Here is a 24,952-nt window from a genome sequence, read left to right as displayed (position 1 = left end):
TTAATTTCAAGGCTCTTTTATTTCCTTAGCAGAATAATGGTAAAATTTGAACGCAATAATCTGTGAAAAGAGCCTGTGTTGAATAAAAAGTACCAAATACCTGGCGATGATTTGTTGGGGCACCTTGATTGGGGAGCTCCATAAGTCTTCGTTCCATAAATTTCATTACCAAACCGATCCACGCACCAACAGATACCGTTTTCACATTGCACAGGTTTATACTGTCCATCGCTAGTGCACTCAGGTTGAAATTCACCAGGTCTGCCAGCTGCATGCAGTCTATCGAGCTGACATTCGGTTAGACCGGCTGTATAGAGAATAGGACATGATACCTTGAAATTAGTGATACTCACTGCTATCTAGTTTGCAGTATTTTCCTCTCAGACCTGAGGCACTCGGTGCAGGATTTTTAAGAAAAATATGAGCTGAATTTTGGGTAAGTAACGCATATCGATCAAAGATTTGGCCACGCACAACCCGTTTCTTTAATTACATGTTTTATTTTAAGCGGTTCGACAAGGAAAGACTGAATTTAGGGGAGGTAGGCTCACACTTGTCGATTCTGCCTTTTTTAATATTGTTGACCGAACATTATATTGTTTTGAATTTTCTTTTACCTGGATGTACTCAAGATTAGGTATTCTTATCAGACAAACCTGCGTCGGCACAGCTCAGTTGGCCGGTTGACGTCGTCCTTGGAATAGGTCTGCCATTGTGATCTACACACCAACACTCGTCCCCAGTTGGTGCACACTGGACCGGTTTGAACTCGCCATCGTTTTTACATTGTGGTACAAATGCACCAGGCGGGGCTGTTCCTCTTAATGCTAATGCAGCAAGCCTTTCTTTTTGACAACGCTTAAGTCCAACTATTTGTGGTGAAATAAAAAGAGATTAAATGTATATAGATATATCGAATATGTCCGGAACAATGGAATGCCAATGTCTCATTTTCTTACACTGGCGACAAATTCATATATTTTTTCGTTATTGCGAGCACCTTTCATAAATTTAGCTACATAGTTTCTCGCCAATTTCATCCAAAAGCGGCAAAGTGAATAAGTATAATTTTCGGCAGGACTAACCATCTGCTCCGCAGTGAGGCACTCCTTTGGTCTTTGTTCTTGGCAACTCATTACCGTATCGATCCACACACCAACATTCCCCGAGAGGTCCACACTGGACATTTCGGTAACCACCATATCTATCACAGAGGGGGATAAAGCGAGTGATCTGGAAACGAGTCTGCTGAACTTGCGAACCTTCACTGCTTTCCATTTCGCAGGTTGTTTTCTTTCCACCTATGTTGATAAACACAGAAAGATGTTAAGCAAACTTTCTTTTTCTCAAGCAGTATGAACATTATGGAAAAGATTAGTACGGAAATGTTGAACGTGTTATTGGGCCACCTTACGTGCTCTTAAATGCACATCACACTCGACTTAACTTGAAGTTATGTTTTTTTACTTTCATACGCCCGTATTGCTGTTCACATCCATATTGATACCGCAATTTTTCTAGAACGAAGATTTCATCTTAATATTAAAATAAATTTTCATGTCTTTCCAACACGGCCTCGAGATTACTCACTGATATTGCTACAGTCTGGTTGCCCTTTGATCCTCGTTCCCCAGAGTTCATTTCCTCTGCGATCGACACACCAACAGTATCCAGTCGACTTTTGGCACTGTACCCTTCTGAAACTGCCATCCTTATTGCATTCAGGAGAGAAAACGATGGCGAAATCTGCTGACCATACACTAGCTTGAACTTGATCTTTAATACAATTGCCCACGTCACCTGAAAGAGTTTAGTTACAGTCGATCACAGTGTGAATTAAAATTTATTGAAGGATGATGAATTTTTTTTTGGACAAATTTTTATCAGATACATGTCGGAAACGTTTATTATCTTCAATATGGTGAGTCCCTAAAAAAACTGTCAGACGTGCTAAAGCAAAATGCTAACGACCTGGCGAAAACAAGCTTATTAGAGCCATGTGTACCAATGTTCATAACTAGAATCTACAATACCAAGCGACTACGAAAAAGCGACTCCTTCTAGAAGCAATGTGAGTCTATTGCATGTAGCCTCCAGGAGTTTTCAGGTTTCCAACATGGTTTCCTGGCATCAAGATGTACTCCTGGTTGAAAAGGGTATGGTGATGTGGTAAACTGTCTCACACCAAAATACATTTTGCGCCATGTTCAGGGCGCCTACCAGTACCTCTTGATTAAGAGTCCAGCCCTAACCCCAAGGCCACCGTTTGTGAAGCAGGTTCGTTGCTTACCTGGTAAATTGGAGCAGTCAGGTTTCCCACGAACTTTCGTATCAGTATAAGCATGACCCTCGCTGTCACTGCACCAACAATACCCAGACGAGGGGTTACACTGGATTTGTTCATATTTTCCGTCAGTAGTGCATTCAGGGATGAACAGTCCAGGGACAACAACATCATGCCAGCCCAGGGCAAACTGACGTTCACGCAGACATCTAGGTAGTTGGCCTATCAAATAGATATCACAAAGTTAATAAAGAAAATGAAAAATTAGACTTATGTAGCAAAACCATACAGATATCGAGCCTATCAAATAGGTCAATGAAGGGATCGTAATTGAGGACTTACCATCTTTGAGGCAGTGAGGCGGACTTCCTCTCTTCCGTGTTCCTCTTATTTCTTTCCCGTTTCTTTCTACGCACCAGCAATAGCCAGTTGAACCGCTGCATTGCAGTCTTTTGTATTCTCCTAACCGCGTACATTCGGGTATGAAGCGACCAGGAGGAGGTATTCTATCTAAGCCAAAGGCGTCGTAACGCTCCTTAAAACAAGGCGTCAAACCAGCTGAAAAAATGAAGGGCATCAATTGGCATTCCAGAACATATTCAATAATAGTAAGTTTTTTTTCTTATACAGCTTATGGATAAAAATCTATCATTCACAAGCCCATCACACCATGAGAATGCTTTTAGGAACATGTACATTCTAATGATTGTATTTGTAAGGAGGTTAAGGCACGTTTTCCATCTCCCTGTATGAAAGCTAATTTTGTTACTGTGCATAGGCACTGGGATGAAAAGCGTGGGAATTTAAAATAGAGAACAGTGTAGCATTTTATTTGATATCTAGTAGCTTACCGGTATGATCACAAAGAGGCCTTCCCTTTCCTCTTGTTCCACGCCACTCATTTCCGTTCTGGTCAACACACCAACAGTAGCCAGTCGAAGGATGGCACTGGACATTTTCGTACGAATTGTCCTTTGAGCACGTTGGCACATAATGACCAAATGAACTAACACTGTGTAAGATATCCATTCTTTTCCTCTGGCACAGGGTTAACTTAGAATCTACATTAGAGTTAGAAATTAATAATCATATAGCTCTGAAAATAATCAGGTAAACAAATGGTTCAACAACCAGTTCCTGAAAATCCTATTCCAGCAGGTGCAGGGCGATTAGATATTGGAGGCCTCTAAGAGCAGAACGGATGATTTAGAGAGCTGATTAATATCTCTACAAGAAGTCATTTGGTGCCAGTGATCACTGATAGGTTTCACTTGACATTTCAAAACGTCATGATATGCATTACTCTGACTTTAAGTCGTAAATAGTTGGACAAGTAAGACGATAGCTGCAGATTACGAATGAACAATACTGTCTTCTGATGAGCAGTCGCTGTTTCTCTCGATAAGAGACAAAACAGCACTTGCAACACATCGGCCGCCTTTTTCACATAATAACAAAAGATTTATTCCTTTTTTGACATTGATTTAGTAGTGTGCGCTTGCAGTTTTGTTTTGCTTCAAGTTCCAAACCATCCAATTCGTAGGTGGACATTGTACTCACCGACGTCGCTACAATCAGGCGTTCCACTAGTTTGTCTCGTGCCATGGAGCTCGTTACCAAACCGATCCACACACCAGCATTGATTTAGGGCGACGTGACATTGTACTGGATCATAGCTTCCGTCATCTTTGCACTTGGGTATGTAGTTGCCATTTGAAGGAGTGACATCTAGTGTCAGTGATCGTGCTCTGTCCAAGAGACAGCGAGTTGGTTTTTTTGCTCCTCCATAGTCTAACTCTGTTGACCAAACAAAACCGAAATACAAATCAATTGTAAGGTCTCTGATAACGTCTCCCTTGCATTTATTACTTTAGAACTGAAAGGAATTTCACTGTCGACGAACACCTAACCAATCAATTACTGTTTAGGTTAGTTGCTTTAGCCCTTCCCCTAACTAAAAGCACCTCTTGGAGCCAGCTCATTCATGTTATGGTTTAAGTTTGTATCGATTTCTTGGACTTGTTGGATATGGGTACAGTTGAATTCGGTTTATGTGAACTTTCAGGACTTCTGGAACAAATTTTCTTTTATTTTTGGGTAGTTGTAGGACAAGAAAACTTGTGCGTTCGTCGTGATGAGAATTGGAAAAAAGGTTGTGTGGGCTGGAGGTCGGATGGGCATAATCAGGCATCAAATATTGCTCTAGCAGCAAAATATTGGTAACCCTCATCTTTTACGATCATTTGCACTATTGTGAAATATTCCTTTTCTTCTTTTTTTAGTAAAGCGGCCATAGCACATGGGAGAACCAACGCATGCACAGACAAAGGTAACCACTGGACACGGCCGGCCTCAGGCCACCAACAGCTACCATGTTGCTACAACGCTAAAGAACGCACACAAACGCTAGGCAAACGCTACAAAAGTGCTAATACGCTAACAATACGTTAGCCAAACGCAACAGACCAGATTTGCTCCTAATCGTTAACTATGTTGAATTCCATTTAACAATATCTATATCAAGGCTTGAAATTATATTAGGAACGATTGTGATCAAGAAACGGGCAAGAAATACTCCACAATAGAGCAAATAATCGTGAAAGGTGATCGCGGAAAAGCGATTGCACGACGCGCGGTAAGTTGTAAGATGACATGTTATCACGTATCAGAAGAAAAAACAGTATAAATTCTCAGTCTGCATTTTGTATCTAGTCTGCAGTCTGCACTTTGTACCTAGTCTGCATTTTGTACCCGGTCAGTAGTCTGCAGTCTGCATTTTGTACTGACCGGATTGGTATTGCTGTTTTTGTCCGAGCGAGCCTCAAGTCCGGACCGAAATATACCGAGCTCGAAAAAAAAATTCTAGTGAGACTGTCTTGGCCGCTATGATTGATATGTGGACTGCATGTTGAGAAGCTCACGAGGAAAAGTACAATGATTACTTTACACAAACTGAAGACGAACGCAAATGCGCGGCTTACTAATATGGCTACCACTTTGCCCTTTCGCGTGGTCACAGCGTGTATTGAAATGAACCCGCTGCGGGTTCCTTAGGTGTGAACATTTCGGCTTCTCGATTCAAGTTGCATTTTCAGAAGTTCGAAAACGTGATTTTAGCATGCGAGACTACTTCCGTTCACGGTCCACAATGCAACTTCTGTCCGTAGAAAACAACTTCTGTCCACGGTCGACAACATCCGTCAACATCTGCTCCAACACGATACCTCATTCATTGCTTTCAGTATGAATGAGCTAAAAATAAACAAACGAACACAAAATAGGAAAACACTTCCGACAGAACAAAAAATCTCCTGACCAAAGGAGTTCTTTACCTGAGCAATCGGCCGGCTTCCCTTTTTCAGCTCGTGTTCCAGGTATTTCTATCCCATTTTCGTTGACGCACCAGCACGGGCCTTCTGATCGCAAGCATTGGACTGGCTTGTAGGCTCCTTCTGAACCGCAATCTGGCACAAAGACGCCATCCTTTGGTTTGTTGTCCCATCCCAGGGCAAGCCGGCGTTGTTTCTGACACATAGTGGGTATCACTGAAATAGGGAAAAGATGTCAGTTTTCCTTAACAAAAAGATTCAGCAGGTTCTCTATGAGGTCCTGGATTTAGCCGATATCTAGGTTGTAACTAGTGATAAGGGGCAGAGAAAACGAGTCTTGGTTAAACTTTCCTTACCTGTATCGGGATCACAGTATGCCTTGCCTAAGACACGTGAACCAATTATCTCTTTTCCATCATTATCCACACACCAACATGTTTCTTTACTCGCTCCAGTTTTTAGACATTGCATCTTCTCGTACGATCCATCAGTCTTACAGCGCGGCTTAAAGCGTTCCTTGGTCACCGCTTTGGTGTAACCAAGAGCCCTCCTCAGTTCCCTTAGGCATGGGGACAGATTAGCTGATAACAAATGAAAGTTGTTATAGAAGATGTATTTGTTCATCGTCGTCATCACGATAACTGAACGTTTGATAGTTTTTCCCACTGTATAGAATCACTAACAACTTCAGAGTTGCCTCAACTTTAGATCGCGATCGACATTTAGTATTCTGCACTTCTAGTCGTCTTGAAGAGAGGATTAATAGAAAATCGCGAAATACCGCGATACATTTCAATCCTTAATCTTAAGAACAATATGATTAACTGAAACTTATTCATCAAAGTGTGAAAGAATTCGTGATTCGGATAGGTTATATGAACGACGTAAATGACCCATCCTACCTGGCGCATCGCAATATTGTTTGTTACCCCTGACACGAGTTCCTGGTTCCTCGCTGCCCATTTTGTCAACACACCAGCATTCTCCAATAGAGGCGTCACACTGCATTCTTTCATATCCACCGGCGGGATTGCAAAGAAGGGTAAAGTCTTTGCCATTTCCATTTTGACTCTTAAGTGCTTCTACCAACTGTTGTTCTTTAACACATTTAGTTGGCCCTATGCAAGATATTGGCGAGGTCGTATTTCAGTTATAGACATATAAATTACCAAAGAATAGCTTGATGAACCAAAGATATTTAGCCTACAAGCTTCATAAACGCAGTGGCAAATGTTTTTCTTTTCCAAAATATACTTTACTGTGGCGCCAAACATACACCTACCCTTCTTATCGCAGCTGGGACGTCCTCTTGTACTGGTTGTCCAAATCATAAATCCATCTTTGGTGACGCACCAACAGTATCCCGTACTTCCAGAACATTGGATTGACCTAAAGCTGCCATCTTGTTCACAGTCAGGAATAAACATACCAGGTGGTACTGGAAAACCAGGTAAATCAAGTATACGGCTTCTCCATCTCTGACAAGTTGTTATGTTAGCTGAGTAGACTAACAACCAATAATTAAGTTAATTAAGAGGTTTAAACGGACCAAGGAACATGACAAAACAAAAACAAAACATTTAGGATGATGCATTGTTCTAACAGTTTCCATGTCTTAGACTTTTTTAATTTGGATAATGATGGTAAGTCAGTAAGCAAGTCAGTAAAGAAGTCAGTAAGTGCTGAAGATGAAAGGTTGCGCAGAGTTGGGCCATGGGACATCAGAATTAAGATTTAAACATTTGGGATAAAGCGCAGTTCCCATGTCTGAATTTAATTTGGATAAGGATGGTAAGTCAGTACGTGCAGAACACAAAAGATTGTGCAGATGGTCTTGGTGAGGCTACTTTTCAGCACATTATTATGTGAATTATACCTGGTGTCTTGGTGCAGTCGGGGGTCTGTGGATTGATCCCCAAGCTCAAACGCAGTGTTCCCGGGAGCTCATATCCATGAGTGTCTACGCACCAACAGTGGGTGGCATTACACTGAACAGGCTCATAGCGCCCATCATCGCTACATACTGGTTGATAGGATCCTGCCACTTGGCCTTTCCAGCCCAGGTACCTTTGACGTTCTCTCTGACATGGGGACCTAGTGACTGTTAAGTTGGTTGAGTATTAACGTGAACATAGGTACTGGAAGATAATGAAATCCTAAGTACTAACATTTCAGTTTATCCAGACATTCGACAGATTTTAAACTCCAAGTTACTTGATTGCAGCATTTACAAACAATCCTTCACTATGCTGAGAAAAAAGGATATAAGTACCTTGCCCACAAGCGAAAACATAAGTTGGTTGTTAAGTAGCGAGGAGTTAACGGGGATATTGCATGTCAGAGGACACGAGTTGCGCAAAGCGAGAAACTTACCTGAAGGCCTACAAATGGCCCGTCCCCTAACACGGGTTCTTGGAATCTCATTCCCTTCAGCATCCACGCACCAGCAGAACCCTGATGCCTCTTGACATTGAGAAGCTTTAAAGTTTCCGCTTGTATCGCACTCTGGCACAAAAACACCAAGAGCTGGTTTTCCATTCCATCCCAAACTCCGTTGCCGTTCCTTTTGGCATTTTGTTAATCCAGCTTTGGGATAGAACAAGAAGAGGGAAAAAGCCCCCCACAAAAAAGAAGAACATATTTTGTAGTTAATGAATAATCAGCAATTAATTTCTAGAAGATATAAAATAGCCTCGCGTTGATAAGTTTTATCTTCGACGGGACGGGAAACGAGAAGATGTATTCATATCTAATGGTGAATTAATGTAATGTTTTGTTCATTGTAAAAAAATCATTTTAGGTACTTAAATAGAATATTCAAATCAATGTTGATTTAAAAACACTAAATGCAGTAATTACCTACGCGTAGACTCAGCTGGAGTAAATGCTCTTTCTCCTTTTGGCAAATAATTGCTCTTAGCAATATTTTTCTCGCTTGCCATAATAAATTTGTATCAAATGCAGCGATGTTGTGAGGTAATAAGCTGCCACATTCTTCTAACAATGGAGGATATTTCATAGCCGCGTAAGGATACGAAATTTCCCCTCTCGTGTTGAAAAATTTTGTATCTCCATGCGGCCATGTAATATTCTTTTCATCATACAAACGCCAATGAAATACTACATAATTTCACTTCAATATTTTTTTAAAGTAACCACAGCAACAGCGATCTTTTCACGTGTAAAGATAACATGTAATCTTTACTGTATATGTAATAAAACATCATATTTTATCTGTAACATGAATAAGTATAGGCACCTGTCACATCACATTTGAGAAGTTCTTTTTTGTCTACAGTTCTTGTCCTGGGTATTTCTCTTCCTTGTCGGTCTACACACCAGCAAGTGATGTTATCACACTGTCTTGGGGCGTAAGCACCGTCTTTGTCGCAAGCTGGTTTCCCATCTTTTTGACAATTTGTCTCTCCGGCTAGGAAAAAGTGAGAATATAAGGAAATATTAACTTTCGAGGGAACTCTCGAATCAAGATTAGGCAAGGGAAAATGGCTGTCGATATTCTTTTAGCTCCTTTGGAGAAGCAATTGCCAAAAAAAAAAACAGTATGACAGAAAAAAGACTTTGTGAAGAAGTATTTAAGCCGATTTTATACCCACCTTGAGATGTGCATGTACGCCTTCCATCAGCTCTTGTTCCCACAAGCTCATTTCCCTTCTTGTCTACACACCAGCACTGACCTTTGGATTTGTCACACTGTTCAGGAACATAACTACCATCTGGGCGACAATCCGGTGAAAAAACTGCAGCAGATTTTCCATTTATTTTCCAGCCACGAGCACGGAGACTGTCCATCTCACAAGGAGTCATATTTGCTAAAAAATATAACACAAAGTCACACTAACTGATAAGGTGTGCTTTTTGGGTCATTGAGAAGTATTCCTGGTCCTATACGTGATGTCGTATTGGCTGGCGCTAACGTAACAGATACTTCAAGTGCTACATCAAAAGCTATGAAATTATGAAACGACTAATAAATGACATTGAAAAAATCAAATAGCTCCCTAACAAAAAAAACCGCGTTCAGCAATATTTATTACGTACTCACTAACTTTTACAGAAAAGAATTAGTGCTCTTTGGTTTGTGGACTTGAGCGCAGCATTACAGGTGCTAATATTATTCATTACCTTTACTGCAAGTTGGTTTCCCTCGGGTGCGCGTGCGAGGCATTTCTCTTCCCGCCTCATCCACACACCAGCAGTATCCCGTGGACGGATTACATTGTGCCGTTTTAAAACTACCGTCTGGTTTGCATTGTGGAACATAAACCCCGACAACGTACAAGGTAAGCGCGCCCAATGCCTGCTTGCGAGCGCGTGCGCAAAGGGCGTTGCCAACTAACTGAGGAATTACTTTGAAATCTGGCACCGATGGTGGTGGTTTTGATCCTGAAAAAAACATGAAACAATTAATTCCTCTTCCATTTATGGTGTTCACAAACAACTCAGAGTGAAGGAAATTTGAAGCAAAAAGAGCAGTTTCTCACCGTGTTTAACACAATCTTGCTGTCGAATGCCAACTGATCCTGCCAAAGTGTGGCCATAATAGTGCTCGACACAGAAACAAACGGAGTTAAAACGGTCACATTGAAGCGATTTGAAGTGTCCATCTTCGCTTCTACATTCTGGAACAAAGGCTCCAGCTGGAGTAAAACTGGAATAAGCAGTCAGCTGATGAAGATGATGTTGACAAATGGTCAGTTTTCCTGCAAGACACCATGAACGAAAAAAGTTTAAAAAGGTCCGAAATACATGCTAAATGACGTGGAAGAAGAATGTCAGTTTCACTTTCGTAATTCCGAATACATAATTGTAACACTTTCCGCTGACTCATTGCTGATTCAGCGTCCGAGACACAAAGAGGGGAAATGCCTTTTACCCTAACGTGGAAATTAATTCAGGTAAAAATGATATCATTTTAAAGATTATCACAGGATCACAGACAGGCGCATGTACAGTATAACCCTGGAACCTACTTGGTACTTTGCAGTCGGGATGACCCCTCACTGTTGTCCCTGGAGCAGGATTTCCGTTTTTATCAGAGCACCAACAGTAGCCATATCTGTAATCACACTGTACTGACTTGTAGTCCCCATCGTTATTACACTCAGGAATAAAGTGCGCAAAATATCCAGAATCTTGAACCTGATTTCTTGGACAAGCCGGTGCGGAGTCTATGGAAGACAAATCGTTTTGTAAATTTTACCATATCAAGGTGCCAACGCCTAATTTAACGAGTATCAGTGATTATAGGAGCAGAGTGCGTTGCACTAACAAACAGGTCCTAGCTGTTTGAAGGGTGGATCACACTGTCCACTGGATAAATGTCTATCCGGTGGATAGTGCAGCACGTTTTCAGAACTCTTATCCACTGAATAGCGATTTATCTGTTGGGTAACGTTATTCGCCCTGGTGTCTACTTTAAGCGCAAAGAACGTTTACATACAAATTTGACTCTCTATGTTCGTGCATCCAACGCCCAATCGTGAAATATTTTTAATGGCCTTGTAGCCATGTTCAGTTGTTTTCAACGGCCACGTCATCAATAAAATAGTTTTCTCTTAGGCAACCGCAGTTTAAGAGGAAACCATTTTGATTTTCACTGGCTGATTGGAGTTGAATAACTCCCCAAAGGTCTGTCACCGCAAAGAAAATATACAAAATGCATTTGTATGGTATAGGCTAATGTTAATGTTAGCCAGTGATCGGGTAATTATAGGGAGAAGCGCCAGGAATAATGGAGAATTCCATCTTATCCTGCTAAAGCCAATTATTGCTTCACTAGAGTAGCATATGAATATAATGACCTGGTTTTGGACACCTAATGGGACCCTTTGTTCTGCTTTGTGGAATCTCTGTTCCATCTTCATCAACACACCAACACTCGTCATCCTTTACGGTACATTGCACTTGGATATAGAGCCCCTCAGGGCTGCATCGGGGGAAATATTTGCTAGCAGCCGGAGGAGAGGTAAAGAAATCCACCTGCTTCTTTTGACAAGGTGTGAGTACTTGTTCTGCAGAAGCCAAACATACATAGAATTAACATGAGTTAAGGAAAGTAGAGAGTACTCAACTAAAAGGAAACTATCAGTGAAAATCTCTGAACCATTAGCTTCATATGGTTAGGTGAAAATTTTCTAGAAAATGTGGACTCGGTATAACAGAGACCGTTTCGAGTAAAAGTTCCCCAGCTCAGGAAAAAAATTGTACTCCACGCCTCGATATGTGGTGCAAATACAGAACATTGCTATTAAACGTTAGGTGCCCATTATGCTTTATCTAGCATTTATTGTCTCCTAGCTGGAGGAACGGAGAGACGAAAGTCAACAGGAGGAAGCCAAATTCCGCCTCTCCAACTGCAATCAGGAAAACTAGATTTTGGACCAACATAAATAAGGGCAGTTACATGTTCTGTTTATATTAGAAATCACAATAGCTGTATATTACGATCTCTCTTACCACTATCAGGGCAATCGTCGCTTCTAAGAGGCATTGTAGCTGTTTGCAGTACAACACTGCCGCCTCTTTTGTTTCCGTCTTGATTAGTGCAGAAGCAATATGGGCCATAGCACTGGACATTATCAAAGGAACCATCTGGTTTACATCGTGGAACATACCGACCCATGGATGGATATTTCCAGTACTCCTGATACTGTCGTTGACACAAGGTAAGATTCTTGCCTAGGAGTTCAAAAAAGGAGAAAATGTACGCTCTATCTTGTTTTGTTAAGAAATCATAGCAGTTATGGCTCGCTCGTTAAAATGCCTTTTCCACCGCAAACAACGAGCCCTCCCCCCTCAGAACAAGCGAAGTTTCCTGAGGGGATTTGTTTGTTCTTACACCCGCGTGAGGAGAAGGCAGTTTCGAGTTAATAGAAGGCACCTTTCTCAACCCAAAAAATCTGGAAAGTGCCTTAAACATTTTCAATACTATATCCGACTCTTAGCAAATAAGGCCAAGGTTTCCTCTCTATAATATAGACAAAATTGTATTTTTTATATTCTAGATTATTATTCGCTGTCTTCTTACCTTGAGTTTTACACAGAGGAGAACCTTTCCCAATATTTACTGCCGTTCCTCGAAGCTCGTTACCTCTCCTATCCACACAGTAGCAGACAGATCCACGGCACTGAACATCTTCATAACTCCCATCTGGTTTACAGCGAGGAATAAATGCCCCAACTAGCACAGTGCTGTTTGTTTGTCTTTGGTACTGGTGTTGGCACACTGTGAGTCGTTGATCTGGTGAGGTATTCGAATTTTTCATATTCATCTTTTCTTGACATCGAATAATTCTGGAATTCGCACTTTTCAGGAAATCAGTTTTATATATGAAAAAAAAATAGCCTACCTATGTTTTTCCAAGCACAGAAAAAAAACGTTTTTCGATATGCTCGGGTATTTTTTCGTATTCCAAAGACTTTTTATATATTTGATTGAACTTGCCCCCTCGATTACTATGGGAATAAAAACTAATTGTATTTTTAACAAAAGGTACCTGACGTTGTGCAGTTCGGCTTAACAGGAAGCTCTGTTCTAGACTGTGCAATCTCATCTCCTCTCTCATTCACACAGAAACAGGCTGTTCCTTGGCATTGTACATCTTCGTAGGCTCCCTCTGGAGTACAGAGTGGTTTAAAACGGCCTTGCATGTATTCCTGTTGGCATCTCGTCAGGTCAGTTCCTATTTAAAGAGGTGGAACAATTTTTCGTAAAATCATCACAATACCACGAATTGCCGTATGACTGAAATACAACCTCGCTGTAATACATACCCATTCCAGGACAGGTTACGATGTCTTGTGACCTTGTGCCGCGTAGTTCAACTCCAAGGCTGTCTACACACCAACACTCTCCTGTGCTATCAGAACACTGGACTTCTTCGTAGTTTCCATCCTTCTTACAACGTGGAACAAATTGATCTGAACTGTACGGGGTTTGGAGAGCCTTTTCAACATCTAATTGACACGGCGTTGGGGGTGTATCAACTGTATTAGGTAGAGAGGTAAAAACGTTCTGTGATGCTACTGTAGTTATGGTTTGGCTTTTAATAAAGATATCGTTTACCTGGGAATGTAACGGGTGGTTTCTTAAGGGCCGCATCTTTTACAGCTCTCTTTAGTAGATCCATCGCATCTTGATCGAAAACATACTTTGGGTCCGTAGCAATGGACGTCAATTCGACTGGGTCAATCTTCTCTCCAATACCAACCGATATGATCTCTACGCCTTTGGTGATCAACCCCAAAACTGCATTTGTCAGGGAAATTTGCTCACCGTCCTTTGTTTGAAAACTTCCGACAAAGACCACTAGAACCTGAAGAAGCCATGCAAAATAGAGTAATAGGAAGTGAGAACCACTTTTTTATTCCGTCAAATATTATTCATTATTGTTTCTTTAGAGGGCACGGTAACGAATCTTGCAATCTGATTGGTTCTTTACCCGGTCAATATTTTCCTATCTCTGCCCACGGGCCACGGTAACGCTTTCGTGAGTCGCCGAGTACATCCCAACTTTCGTTGTCATTTTTCATAGATATACCTCGTTTTCCAGCTGGGCAGTATTTTTAAGCAAACACGTCGGTCCCTAACTCAAGCCGATAAATAACTTATGAATCCTCCCTTTTCTCTCTATCAAATCACTTTGGTTGACAGAAAAATATTGGTTTCAGAATGAATTTGTATAAACAATAGTGTCATTACGTTGGTTGACAAGCGGCCTAAAAACCGTCTGCAATTAATTTTAATCGTTCACAAAAAGTACCCAGAAAGTTGAAACGTGAGGTATTTGGTTACAGTTAAACTGAACGATGGAACTTTCATTCATTTAATATCTGAATTTTCTCGAGCAATTTGTTCATAGTAAAAAAAAAAGCGAGCGAAGTTTTAATTTAAGTGCTACAACAAATATACGCTCCTGGTGAGTCTTTCCAATTCCGTTCAATTTGGACATTTGTACCTTAAATTGCACAACAGAAATTGAAGGAATTGAGAAAAGGCTGCATTAAATTCCCTTGTGTCTCGTTGGAGTGTGCCGTTCGAATTTAGTTTTTGTGAAGGAAAGATCAGAGTTAAACACGCCATTATAGCAAACAAACGAGCAAACTCTCACAACTTCAAAATAAAAAATTGAATTTACTCACAATTACTTTCCTCGCCGGTAACTTAATGAACAGAGGTAAATCTTCGTACATGAATGAATGGTCGATGAGAGTAAATAATACTTTCCGTTAGATCATTAACTGATTTTTAAGAAAACATTGTCGTGACAGGCTTTGCCAAACTAGTTCCGTTGGTTTTCAAATGTTCCTACGATTTCTTTTTTTCTTGCGCGCTCTCTAATTGACAGGTGTCAGATTGTGACAGATACTTGTAAAAATAATGTTTCAAAGTTTGTTTGGAAGCCTTTTAAATCACCTTTATCGTTACGGAAATGAAAATGTTTCGCTGAGGCATCTCTCTTAAATTTGCATCACCTCTATTTTAACTACCATTTACTCACTCAAACATTGTTCAGTTTATGGAAGATCTTGCCGTATTTACGGCCATAAGTCATTCGGGTTCTTTCGGAAAGAATTTCGTCAAGTTTAAAAACAATAAATATGTTATTTACCGGCTAAGGGTCGGTCCGTATGGTGAAAAACTGTGACCTCGGTCTTGAAAATGCTGCCCTCGGCCTACGGCCTCGGGCAGTATTTTCAAGACCTCGGTCACAGTTTTTCACCATACGGACCTCCCAGCCGGCAAATAACATATATATATTACACAATATCCCGTTGTATTCTTCATTAAGTTAAGTTATTCAATATTACACAATATCCTGTTGTATTCTTCATTAAGTTAAGTTATTCAATATTACACAATATCCTGTTGTATTCTTCATTAAGTTATGGACTCGAGGGGCTGAATTTTATCTTTACTAGTTTATGTGTTTTAGTCCAAAAAATGTAATTTTTGTCTGTGTATGCGAAATATTCAACCTCCAAAGAACTTCAGAGTTAGCTTTAGCACAGTCCTTCCACGAATGTAGCATTTACCTTGCCACTCCACTATTATAAAACCACATTATTAAATCCAGGTGGCCTAGTTTATTAACGCCATTAGATTATGAACAACAGCCGATTAAAATTTTATAAACTCCCCATATTTTATCTTACTAACCTTTGAAACGTTAACACTTCCTCCTTTTGGGCTAAATAAATCGGAATCTACAATTTTCAGCCCTTGACCGAGTCTTGCGGCTCCTCCAGCACGAGGTGTTCTATCAAAGAGTTCTTTAACTGCCCGTGCAGTCCGATTTGGCCCATCAAGAGGGTCAGTGAAAGTGAAATAAACTCTACTGTTTTGACCGTATGTAGCGGCGCCAACATGTGCAAGTCCTTCGCTAATATTAAAAGTGTCAGCAATGTCTTTGGCTATGGCGATTTGGGCACTGAAATCTGCATCGGTGACTTGTCCAGAACCATCAAAAAGGAAGACAAGTTCCACGGGTACACTAGTGATTTCATCTATAAAAAAAGTTACAAACAACCACTTTTTTGGGTTAGTGGCTATTGTACTTTCCTGTTTCAAAAAAGGGAACATTTGCAAAGTTTGGGTCATGTCGAAACTTATTATAGGATGACAACTGCGGGAAAGATATCAAATATATGGCCAAATGGTGTACCTGGTTTGTCACATTTTGGATTTCCAGGCTGTCGAGTGCCAGTAACTTCCTTTCCATTTCCATCAACACACCAACAGAGTGGCCCACCACTTTGGCATTGCGTATGATTGTAGCTTCCATCAGGATTACATTGAGGAACATAGACACCTAGAGGGGCAATGCCTGTGGGTCCAAGTACCTGCTGTCTATGTGCTTGGCATGGCGTGTACCAAGCTGAAAAAAGAAATAATAAAAAAATGCATAGAACCTTATCTTTTCATGTCGCGTCTAACTCTGGTTTTACTCTCCATTCTCGTTACCAACATAAAAAAAATACGGGGAAGGGGATGGGGGGATATGTAAGATTGACAGGGTTGCAGCTTTTGTTTCGAATGCGGCTTTAACCAGTTATTATGGCAGTAATTGACATGGACCCACCCAAGAATGGCAGGTGGATACTACCCTGCCTGGCGTTGTCTCGTTGTCACTCTTTTTTCTGAAAATGTAACTCCTCCTCGTCTAACTTAATTTGACTTACAAGATCCAGGTATCTTAGAAAACGACATGTTTTCTCTAGAAACACCATCGCAACCAAAGGCATACCTGTTAAGGCACAATTTGGTATTTTCTTGCTCTGTGTCTCAGTGTACTCAAGTCCATTTAAATTAACACACCAACAGTTTCCATTCTGGGCGTTGCATTGCACGTCTTGGAAACCTCCATCTGGACGGCAGTAAGGAACATGATTCCAAAGTGCTAAACCTCCTCCAGATGCCTTTTTAATACGATCCTGACACGCCGACAAAGGTGCTAGATAAAGAAGACAACGCAAAAGCTACTTGTTATCTACGAGATGCATTATTATTTTTTTAGCAAAAGTTTATTTTTACAACTTGTTTACACTATATTAGAAAGGGGGCAAAAGACGCTAGCTGATTTCCCTGCTTGAAGGTCGGTCTGTTGCGATACTTCCTAAACGACTGTACCTGTTGCAGCGCATTTAACTACTCCTAGGCTTCTCGTTCCAAGAATCTCCTCTCCTTTTCCATTCACACACCAACACTCTTCTGATGACTTGTCACATTGTACATCGCTGTAAGATCCGTCAGGCTTGCACATGACTTGAGATGATAGAGATGAAGACAACTGAGCCTCAGCTTGCTTTTTCTGGCAGTCGGAAAGTGATTTAACTACAAAGCAAAATATAGGATTAATTCAGTTATTTATGGCGATTATATTCCTCTGTCGATATGCTACGCCATATCACTACCTTAACACGCTTTCTTGTATTGGAGGAAAGTGAAATTGACCGTTGAAATGTATGAATGTTAAAAGTGACATGTACCTGGATCATCATCACAATTTGGAAGTCCATCTCTCAATGAATTGACACTGGTGCCCCTTATTTGATTTCCAGTTTCGTCAACACAGTAACATGTACTAAGGAAACACTGAACCTTTCTGTAACTACCATCTGAGTCACACGAGGGAACAGCACGGCCAGGCACAGGATTCCTCCAGCTGTCTCGTTGTTGTCGCTGACAAGGAGTGAGGAGATCTATTAAAATGGAAAAAATATATTACTTATGAAAAAATGATCGTGATGTCAGATAGTACGGCACGGAAAAAGCGGGAAAAAGTTTGCTGATGACAGTGACTAATCCCTTGAAAACCTTTTAATTAACTTAATCAGAAAGATTTGAGAACAGAAGTGTCCGCGGAAAAAACTAAATTTAAGTGCGGTTGCGACTTTTTTAAGTACCTTGGTCTGCACATCGGGCTCGATCTCCTCGTCCTATCTGAGGAACCCGTTTACCGTCTTTGTCGACGCACCAACATGAACTATTTCTTCCATCACATTGCACTTTTTCGTAAGTTCCGTCTCTTTTGCATCTTGGTACGTAGTTTGTGCCGTCTATCAAGGCCTTCTGTACGTGTTTTTCGCAGCTTGTTAGGGTATCATCTTAAAAAAAATACATATCAAAAGATCAATGTTTGTTTCGTTTCCATAACACAAAACAAACGAGAAAACAGTTACGTAGACAACATGCGTGGCAAATAAAAGTGATAGGAAATCGCATCCAGAGTTAGTTCACATTTGAGGCAAAACTTGTATACCTAAGATGGTTTGAGACCAGGGCTAACAGTTGATAGTGTAGTCCAAGCCGGGTAAGGGTAGTCACGAAAAGTAGAAAAGACTGTCAGACGTATCAATTTCCTCAGAATCAAGAATTACTTGACCCTGATGATAACTTCCCCTCTGGTTTTAGAATAATCAGTCACTACTACCGGGAATAATCATTTCCGGAACTCTCGCCCGAACGATTTGCCTACGCGATAGATATTCCTCCTAATAATGTTTCAGTCGATTGTAAAATAGAGGGAAAGGAAAGTAGGTGATACCTAGTTTTTGGTATCGGTATTCCTTCGCAGCCTGGAGTAGAACTTTTAAAGTTTAAAAAAATAAAGTTACATTCCAGAGTAGCCACAGGCTAACGTCTAGCAGTTGATGTAGGACGAGCGCCCACTGGATAAATAAATTTCCGTGAAAAAGAATATCAAAGCAGTGTAGGCCTAACCTGGATCTTTACATTTAGGTCTTCCTTGACCGATATTTACATCCGTTCCAGGGATACGAATTCCGTTGATATTCACACAGTAACAAACAGAGCCTCGACACTGTTCAGCCTCAAAGTTTCCGTTGGGTTTACAACGTGGTATGAAACCTAATCTATCAGGGCTTGACGCATATTCAGTGAGCTGATGCTCACACTTCGTTAGAGCTGAGAAACAGAAGAAATATATTGATTAAAATGGATAAAGCCATGAAATGTTTCCATGCACAGCCTATTTAAAATGCTTAAGATTCATTTATGCTGCCTGAATGTGAACATAAATATGCAAAGGACATCATTTAAAAGTAAGGACGTTGTGGTTCAGTATCGTCGATGCTGTTCCTGCAAAAACCAGCACTCTAAGTTTCAAGCCGACCTGTAAACAGCGGACGATAAAGGCCACCAAATAAAAAAGCAGACGCACAACCACCATTTTCTGAGTCAAGTTTTACATAGGAACTAATATTTTATTTACATATTCTGGCAGGTATAAGCGATTCACATTTTTTTATCAACCTGTTTCACCTGTATCTTTGAGCCTCGAGGTACAATACAGATTATTGTGAATTTATACCTACAGGCCACAATAGTGGACACTCTTAGACGAGTACTTCAAAGTATATTTGACAAACACACGACATCACAGGTGCTTACTTTGATCGGGACCACACATGACGTCGCCCACCGATATATTCTTTCTTGTGCCATAAATTTCAACACCATATTTGTTGACACAGTAACAGAACGACTTGAAGCACTGCTTTTTAGAATAGCTACCATCGGGTTGACAACGTGGTAACTGCCTTCCCTTCAAAAGCCAGTTTCTTGACTTTTCTGAAAATTCCTTTTGACAAGGTGTAGGGTCTCCCCCTATTTGTAAAAGAAATACTTTAAATGATGAGATTTCAAAGTGCGAATATACAAAACTGATCAACACTATTTTAGGAAACGAGCAATGAAAGCGTCTCAATTATTTCTCATCTTTGGTTGCTTTGGTTCTAGCCACTGATCGGGCAGAATTAAATTTCGTGGGAATCATTATTCGTTTCCTACAATTTGATTGGTCAATTTTCTTTGATCAAAATTAATGGCATGGTAACAAATATCAAGCCTATAAAAGATCTGTAATTAGTAACTGGCTTGCGATGTATTATCTTTATTAGGGCCTGAAATTATTAATAACTCAAGAAAGAGAAGTATATTAAAATGTGTGGCCGCATGGACCACTTAATTGGCCGGCAGTCCTTCCTTCGCGGAGTTGTTCAGCTTTTGGAATGGCTTTATTAAAACCGTTCATGTACATGCAAGAGCTGCAACCGCTGTATATTCAAATGAGTTAAGAAAGACATCTCACCTTTCGTGGGACACTTGATTGACCCAGTTGTTCGGGTACTGGTTATCTCATAGCCATTTTGATCGACGCACCAGCACTCTTTGGACTTGTCATCACACTGGATTTCCTCAAATGCTCCATCAGCTTTGCATTTTGATCCAGGTCGTTGTGGAATGAAAAATTGATCGTTGCCATTGTTGTACCTCTGGCACATTGTCACTTCGGGATCTGAATAATTGAAGAAAGGTAATTATTTTGTCCAAGCAATTTCGAATGCAGTCTAATTTTTAGATTCAAAATGCGATTTGTGCGGCAACAAACGTACATCGTGGTTGGTGCGTTTTTGACCCTTTCACTCCCTGGTGTTAGAGGGTTAAAAATCTTAATTATGGCGTTTGTAACCTCCTCCATCCTAAGAGATTCATGTTCCAATATGGTTGACTCTCCTTTGGCTAATGTCCACCTCGAAAAATATTTTTAAAAAGATTTCCTCCAAGAGAGACTGTTTACAACGACCTAAACGACGAGTCAAAAAAGTCAGCTCCTTTAATTCGCGACGCCATTAAATACATTTACCTTTAGTAACGGCGAGGACAATTTTGGGAATAACATCTTCAACGTCACTGTAAGAGTTTGTCCTGAAGATGTTTCCCTCTCTACTTGCGGCTCTTGAAGCATCTGGTGTATCTGCTGAAGGATCTGAAGTTATCACGAATACCTCGACACCCGTGTTTTTCAGCTGAGTGAGCAGATAAGTCCAACTGTCCTCAGAGGGCCATTTGCCATTGATGAAAAGAATAATAACCTGTGGATACAAATGCGTTTTAGATCATGGCTTCGAATGTAATCTTTCAAAGGAACATAAATACTGCTAGAAATTTTGGAAAAACAACCAAAAGGTAAAATTCGACTGCAAGCTTGTTAAACGCAGTTTTAAATATCGGCAACTGAATTTCCTTTACCCCATTAAGAACTCCTACAGAAGATGAGTGACCTTAGCAACATGTAAAGATGGGCTTTGTTTGGCTCTGAATATTTGTAAAATTGATTGCTTACTCGTTTTACAGCCTGCCGAGATCTATTTTGTGAGGTGAAAAGGCCATTACGTGCTGTCTGGAAAGCAAGGTCAAGCCGTCTGTCAGATCCTCCTTGCTGAGCAACACTAATAATGCTCTGTATGACAGCCGTGGGATTGTAGGGTCGGACATCCGCACTTGGAAAGGGGACTGCAACGCGGGCTGACGAGCTGTAGGGTATAAAGCCAATGTGGGTGCCACTTTGAGAGACATCGAAACTAGATAAGATATTTGAGATAGCACTCAGGGTCTTTCGCCAGTTGACACCGGTTGTAGAATCGGCTAAGAAAGCAACGTCTAATGGAGGAGTGCGTCCTGTTGAAAAAAAAAAAGTGCATTTGAATTCACTGCATAAGAAGTCATTAATGATACATTAGGATCTTTAGGAAAATACTAACTTTTACCTGGCCTCAAAAATCTGTCAGGCGTAAATTCCAAGTTCGAATGTTCATTCAAGGTACTAACCAAGCTTCTAGTTTAGTTTGCATATTACCTTGAATTATCCGAGATATGATCTGCGATGAGACAATAGGTAGGCTAGAGGTTTGAGGTGTAAATACATAGGAAGGCCTTGATGCGATAGCCTCTAGCTGTGATGGCACAACACCCGTCCCATAACCGATCGCAAATACGTCTACACCACCATTTTTGAGCTGGGATGCAGCGTCTGCCAATGGTGTGTCCAATGGTTGTGTCGACTGAGGGCCAGTAGTAAATAAAAGTGCAACCTAAAAATCAATCAAGCAAGACCTTTATAATAACTGACGTTAACAAGGCATGATAAAAGATACCCAGAGATTGCGCGTTCATTAACACGGAGAGTGCCGAATTAACTGGTATCCTCTCTTTTAAAAGGTCTTCTTTAACCACCAAAACAATAACACGGTAATAATGACGGTGCTACTCTTACCAATGACAATATGAATAATGATAATGACGAGAACGAAAAAATTCTCATGTTAATAACGTAGAACGATAGTGCCTGTTCACGATAACAATGAAAGGAAAGGGACTCTACCTTTTTGGCATTATAACGCGACCCTCCCCTGTTGGTAAACATATCCGTTGCAGCCTTCTGAAGGGCCAGGTCAAGACGCCTGTCACCTTGAATTTGTTGTATTATGTCAATGAACTTGTTAACAGTGCTAGATGTTAGAATATCGTCTTTAATTGTGTTAAAGTAGAGAGACACATATGGTCTGGACGAGAAACGCATTAATCCAACTCTTGTGCCATCATGTGCTGATGAGACGCCAAGTCCGTCAACTATTTTTTTCAAGAAAGTAAGCACATCCCTCCATTCGTCTGCTTTAAGAGCCAAGGTCTGGTCAAGAATGATCCCTACATCTAAGGCTCTGATGCCATCTAGAGTGAGAGGAAGAAAAGGTTGTAAGCCGATGAAGCGTTTTTTCCCTTCTTCATTTTCAAGACTTAGCCAGCGTTTGGATTTTGTCTTACCTGGCCTTGGGGCTGTGCAGTTTGGCATTCCATTGATTAACAAAACGTTACTTTGATCAATCATGTCACCATTTGTATTCACACAGAAACATTGCCGGTCTTTACACTGTGTCTTTCCAAAACTTCCATCTGGTCTGCAACGTGGTATGTATTCCGAAGGATTCCTCCCTTGATAGCGTTTCTCACATGGCGTTGCTAGTTCACCTGAAATAAAATTTTTAATGTCTTATTTGGATCTTAACCACAAGATTAGTTTGTAGAATATCACTTAACGATCTTTCCTTCATGACCGTCTCCTCCTCAAATCGAAGAGTTCAGTTGAGACATCACATTCTAACTCATTTTTATGCGCCCTCAGCTCTATTAATCTACAACTCAAACCGCAATTCAAAATCCCAAAGACATCTAATTTGTTCGACCTGTTTACACCTCTAAACGGTGAAAAATGTTTGCTCACATCTCGAAGTAGCTTACGTTTTGCCATAACATTCTTTTTGTTCTTATTCAACAAGCAGACCTACCAGCTTGAGGACATCTAAGATACTTGGTAGTTCTAGACCCAGTCCTTTCAGAGCCAGAGGCATCAACGCACCAGCATTCTTTGGTCAACGACTTGCATTGTACCTCTTCAAATTTTCCGTCCGCTTTACATTCGGGGCCACGCATCATGGAGCCTTGAGACCTAACTTGCAGTGCCTGGCAAGCTGTCGGTTTTATTCCTGTAATTTTACAAGCAGTTAAACAATACAAGTAAACATTAAGGTAAACGTTATGCAAGTTTTGTACGAAAAGTGAATGTAGACGTATTATTAGATGTCATTTTGTGCATCTTCCGAAACGACTAAAGGAACGCCTACAAGAATCACATTTAGTACATATAGGGGTGACTGCCATCTAAGTACAATCCGCTCAAAAGTCGTTATTTTCGATGTGTTACCGCATGATTCATTTCATTTTGCTGAATGAACCCATCTGACTTTAAGTATGGAACTTTTTAGTATGAAGTGCATCCAGACCACCATGTAAAGAATTTCTTTTAACGCTGTACCCTGGAACATCTCTATGTGCTAGTCTTAAGCGGGGTACCCACCCGTTTCATCGCACAATGGTTTTCCATATCTGACATTCAGGCGAGTATTCGGTCGTTCGTCTCCATTCTCGTCGACACAGAAGCAATATGACATATCGCACTGCCTGGGAAGGAAACTTCCATCAGGTCTACATTGAGGTATCATCGTATGAGAAGTATAACGGCGGATAGCATCGTCATAACGTCGCTGACACTCTGTCAATTTCTTGCCTGGTTCGCCTGAAAAGTAAAATACGGCTCCTGCTTTTACGTGTTTACCTTTGGCGAAGATGGGAAGATACATGCAGGGATTGAGGAAATTGACCTTTTTGGAATGACAACATTATTTCGAATATCAAGCATGACACCTACTCGTTATCCGTTAGACGTATCACCACAACAATTGTGTTAATCGTTCGATGCATTTTCCCCATTACATCATTGGATAACCCAGCCCGTAACCTGCAAATAACTGCCTACAAAAAACGGTTTTCTCATGTGTAGACAAATCCACGCTTTCTGAGATCAGAAACAGATCACTTCCCTGAAATGTCAAGGTTTGATTTTTCTGACAATGACCTATCCAACTCCATGATCGAATAATAAAATAATCTCTAAACTTAGTCATTGGAAAACATCGTAATTTGTTTGTGTCTTGCAGATCGATTTTATGCCGAATCGGCTTCGACCATATTACAAAACCGGCTACTAAGCACCTGTTCTTGTGCCATAGTCCAGATCTGGTGTGATAGAAGGGAGATCATTCCCCATATAGGTTTTCTCTGTCATATCATTCAACTGGCGATCGTCGACAGATGAACCGACACCAACAGCATAAATCTCAATTCCTTCTTTTTGTAGTTGCCTTACTAAAGGTTTCCAGGAGTCTCTGTACTGGGATGGCCATTTACCACTTGTAAAAAATATCAAAACCTAGAAGACGATATCATTGAAAGTAAGAATGGTTGGCTTTGATATCACCTGTTAAATTGTCTACTGAAAAATGATCGGCTTGTCAACAAAAATATCGACAATGGAGTGACGTCATTTTAACTTATCGGTCGAATATCTTAAGGAAGTCCTCTACAACAACAAATATTTGTATTTGCTTTTTCTTTATTAGC

The 24,952-nt window shown here is 40.6% G+C and overlaps 1 protein-coding gene across 1 annotated transcript in view; it reads right to left on the bottom strand.

The window, feature by feature from the left end:
- LOC131798419 (uncharacterized) overlaps window positions 1–24,952 on the bottom strand; it is a 107,548-nt gene that overhangs the window by 60,439 nt on the left and 22,157 nt on the right. Inside the window, exons 29-70 of the mRNA XM_066164565.1 lie at window positions 24,545–24,761; window positions 23,850–24,068; window positions 23,281–23,478; window positions 22,760–22,963; window positions 22,320–22,666; window positions 21,795–22,029; window positions 21,282–21,616; window positions 20,802–21,030; window positions 20,247–20,453; window positions 19,547–19,762; window positions 18,857–19,060; window positions 18,040–18,240; window positions 17,623–17,835; window positions 17,264–17,467; window positions 16,881–17,087; window positions 16,299–16,511; window positions 15,794–16,140; window positions 13,700–13,949; window positions 13,408–13,620; window positions 13,131–13,316; window positions 12,662–12,874; window positions 12,091–12,312; window positions 11,436–11,645; window positions 10,605–10,802; window positions 10,116–10,334; window positions 9,757–10,017; window positions 9,228–9,443; window positions 8,873–9,043; window positions 7,987–8,199; window positions 7,490–7,714; window positions 6,896–7,120; window positions 6,516–6,731; window positions 5,970–6,194; window positions 5,617–5,829; window positions 3,845–4,081; window positions 3,136–3,345; window positions 2,627–2,842; window positions 2,291–2,506; window positions 1,591–1,800; window positions 1,086–1,301; window positions 657–869; window positions 101–307 (exon numbers count right to left, since the gene is read on the bottom strand). Coding sequence (XP_066020662.1) covers window positions 101–307; window positions 657–869; window positions 1,086–1,301; window positions 1,591–1,800; window positions 2,291–2,506; window positions 2,627–2,842; window positions 3,136–3,345; window positions 3,845–4,081; window positions 5,617–5,829; window positions 5,970–6,194; window positions 6,516–6,731; window positions 6,896–7,120; window positions 7,490–7,714; window positions 7,987–8,199; window positions 8,873–9,043; window positions 9,228–9,443; window positions 9,757–10,017; window positions 10,116–10,334; window positions 10,605–10,802; window positions 11,436–11,645; window positions 12,091–12,312; window positions 12,662–12,874; window positions 13,131–13,316; window positions 13,408–13,620; window positions 13,700–13,949; window positions 15,794–16,140; window positions 16,299–16,511; window positions 16,881–17,087; window positions 17,264–17,467; window positions 17,623–17,835; window positions 18,040–18,240; window positions 18,857–19,060; window positions 19,547–19,762; window positions 20,247–20,453; window positions 20,802–21,030; window positions 21,282–21,616; window positions 21,795–22,029; window positions 22,320–22,666; window positions 22,760–22,963; window positions 23,281–23,478; window positions 23,850–24,068; window positions 24,545–24,761 — 9,397 coding nt within the window. The remainder of the gene's footprint in view (window positions 1–100; window positions 308–656; window positions 870–1,085; window positions 1,302–1,590; window positions 1,801–2,290; window positions 2,507–2,626; window positions 2,843–3,135; window positions 3,346–3,844; window positions 4,082–5,616; window positions 5,830–5,969; window positions 6,195–6,515; window positions 6,732–6,895; window positions 7,121–7,489; window positions 7,715–7,986; window positions 8,200–8,872; window positions 9,044–9,227; window positions 9,444–9,756; window positions 10,018–10,115; window positions 10,335–10,604; window positions 10,803–11,435; window positions 11,646–12,090; window positions 12,313–12,661; window positions 12,875–13,130; window positions 13,317–13,407; window positions 13,621–13,699; window positions 13,950–15,793; window positions 16,141–16,298; window positions 16,512–16,880; window positions 17,088–17,263; window positions 17,468–17,622; window positions 17,836–18,039; window positions 18,241–18,856; window positions 19,061–19,546; window positions 19,763–20,246; window positions 20,454–20,801; window positions 21,031–21,281; window positions 21,617–21,794; window positions 22,030–22,319; window positions 22,667–22,759; window positions 22,964–23,280; window positions 23,479–23,849; window positions 24,069–24,544; window positions 24,762–24,952) is intronic.

Source organism: Pocillopora verrucosa, chromosome 3 (assembly GCF_036669915.1).
Source record: "Pocillopora verrucosa isolate sample1 chromosome 3, ASM3666991v2, whole genome shotgun sequence".
Classification (NCBI taxonomy): Eukaryota; Metazoa; Cnidaria; class Anthozoa; order Scleractinia; family Pocilloporidae; genus Pocillopora; species Pocillopora verrucosa.
This window is presented reverse-complemented; position numbering and strand designations above follow the sequence as displayed.